The following is a 2,688-nucleotide window of genomic DNA, read 5'->3' on the forward strand; positions in this document are numbered from 1 at the left end:
GTTGACCGTTATTACGTACTATTTTTCGTAATTCACAACTAATTATATCGGTATTGTCGTAACTCCAAAGCCAGTATCTTCCAGTATCGTTATACTCGTATATCCGGCTCGAAGGACCATGAACAACACGCCCTCTTTAAATATCGCTGATGGTTTGCATCTACGTTTTCTTTGTAAACGAATTTAAATAATAAACTGCATAAATATAACTCTCTGTATATTTACTTAAACTTGAATGTTAACAATGAGCAATTCTAAATGAGCATTTCTAAATTGACTCCACCTATCTCACATTGAATTGTTGCGTCATCATTTAAATTAAATATGTACTGAACTTCTTGATCATCTACGAGAGAATTGATTGTTGTTTCTTTTCGTGGTCGCTTCATATTATAGTTTTTGTCTCCTTCTTGTTTTTGTTCTATTTTACTTTTTTGTTGATAGTTTTTTGTTCTACAACATCTCTGGTAGTGGCCTAATTTGCCACAACATGACATGGACATGGGAAACCTAGAGGAGTATGTGTAGAATTTCCACATGTTGTACATTTACTCGTCTTCTTTTCTTCCTTATACGAATTGTGCTGTCTGTTCCATCTATAATCATTTTTATTTTTAATCTTTAGTGCGTTAACTTCATTAGTCTTTATCTTTTCTTTTTGCTCATAACTTTCCAGTTGAAAGTTAACGATTTCAAGAGTATTGGCAACAGTAATCACTCTGTCCAATGTAATTTCATCACCCATAGTTAATATTTTCTTTCTTAATTCCGAAGATAAACATTTTTCTATAATTTGATCAATAATATGTTCTTCCGGGTTATTAAATTTACTTGCTGCTTGATCACGAAGTTTAATTAAGAATTTATCGAAACTCTCACCTTCATCCTGTTTTATAAGACCAAAAATATGCCTTTCATAAGTCTTATTTTGTTTCGGAAGAAAATAACCGTCTAGTTTGCTTATAGCTATTTTGAAAACATCACCGTCTTCTCCCGATTCCCCACTTGCACCAGGTAAATTATAAAATATATCTTGAAGAGCAGCTCTACCGAGAACTAATAATGTGGCCCTCTTTTTTGCAGGAGATGTGATATCCGCGGCTTCAAAGTAGATATCTAGGTAGGGACCTCTTCCATTTTTCCCACCTCAAACCTCAATCTAATTTATCTGGCGGTGGAAGTTGCTTCGCCATGACTGGTCTTTTTGGGGCGACCTAAAAATTAATCCAATTAAATGGAAGTCCAAATACCTTCAATTTAATGAAAGTCCAAAAATACCTCCAATTAAATGGAAGTCCAAATACCTTCAATTTAATGAAAGTCCAAAAATACCTCCAATTAAATGGAAGTCCAAATACCTTAAATTTAATGAAAGTCCAAAAAATACATCCAATTAAATGGAAGTCCAAATACCTTCAATTTAATGAAAGTCCAAAAATGCATCCAATTAAATGGAAGTCCAAATACCTTCAATTTAATTAAAGTCCAAAATCTTTATCGTAGAATCACCTCTTATTTAAGAGAAGTCCAAAAGTAATATAAATTCAATTGAATGAATTTCGTTTTTTTTTATTTCCAATTGAATGGAAGTGCCAGAAATTATTTACTAAATTGTTAAATGTAAATAACCAAGCGAATTCTGATTTTTCAGAAAACTTCAAATCGTACCTCCAATCGAATGGAAATCCAATTTCTTAAATATGTATTTCCAATTTAATGGAACCTTTTGTATTTTATAATTTATTAAAACTTTCTCATAAAACTGTATTTAAAAATAATAGGAATCAAAATATAATCAATATTTGTTTATGCTAAATACCTCCAACATGGTATAAGCACTATGAAGATACAATGCTCACATAACACAACATATGAACATTATATAGTTTATAAAAAATGTTACCTTTATATTTAATATTCAGGAGGGAGGTTGATAATTATTTTAATTTAAAAAACACATATTCAAAAATAAAAACAAATTACTTGAGTTACATTCACATCATTTTATCTAGGTGTACTAAGCTTAGTTCTAATTCAATCATATAAAGTTATCACAATCAACCGACACAGATGCACAAATATTAATCATTTCGTAATGTAAAATACAAATCGAGTACAGCTTGAAAGTCTAGGATTCCATAATTGTAAACATCACAATAATTATAATTTATTAACATTATTCTATAAGCTGACTTTAGAAGTGTAATCATATTGCTTTGTATCCAATGTATGTTTAAAGACTCGACAACAGCTATTCGTACGTGAGTAAAGGTTTTGTATTCGTTACGTACTCGCTCTCATCGCATTCCATTACAACGTTAACGCTCAATCTACGACTATACTCACAAGTCGTAGGCTAATATATATTTATCATTCACTTGATATTTGGGCAAACCACTGCACTTTAGTCTTAATTAACAGTAGCTGTTATGCAAAGTATTATTTAATATAACGAATAACAATTGTGAGCAACTTCAATGTAATAGATACCTTCCTTCCTAATTTTTTATAGTATTTTACTGACCTTTATCCTCGTCGCCACTTGTAAAGTATACCGTTGGTCCTTCGTGAATCTAATACAGGGACACTGCGAAATCACTGGCTCAACGCTACACCCAGTACCAACGCAGGCGCACGTCGATCCCGACCACGTACGTACAGGTTAGGTTTTGGGTTAGGTTAGGTTTT

General features: G+C 31.9%; 1 protein-coding gene across 1 annotated transcript in view; it reads right to left on the bottom strand.

Moving 5' to 3' along the window:
- Positions 1–745, bottom strand: part of LOC119839161 — a gene marked incomplete at its 3' end in the record, with an annotated part of 2,707 nt that extends 1,962 nt beyond the window's left edge. Inside the window, exon 1 of the mRNA XM_038365363.1 lies at positions 553–745. Coding sequence (XP_038221291.1) covers positions 553–745 — 193 coding nt within the window. The remainder of the gene's footprint in view (positions 1–552) is intronic.
- Positions 746–2,688: the final 1,943 nt, after the last annotated feature.

Source organism: Zerene cesonia, unplaced genomic scaffold (assembly GCF_012273895.1).
Source record: "Zerene cesonia ecotype Mississippi unplaced genomic scaffold, Zerene_cesonia_1.1 Zces_u009, whole genome shotgun sequence".
NCBI lineage: Eukaryota > Metazoa > Arthropoda > Insecta > Lepidoptera > Pieridae > Zerene > Zerene cesonia.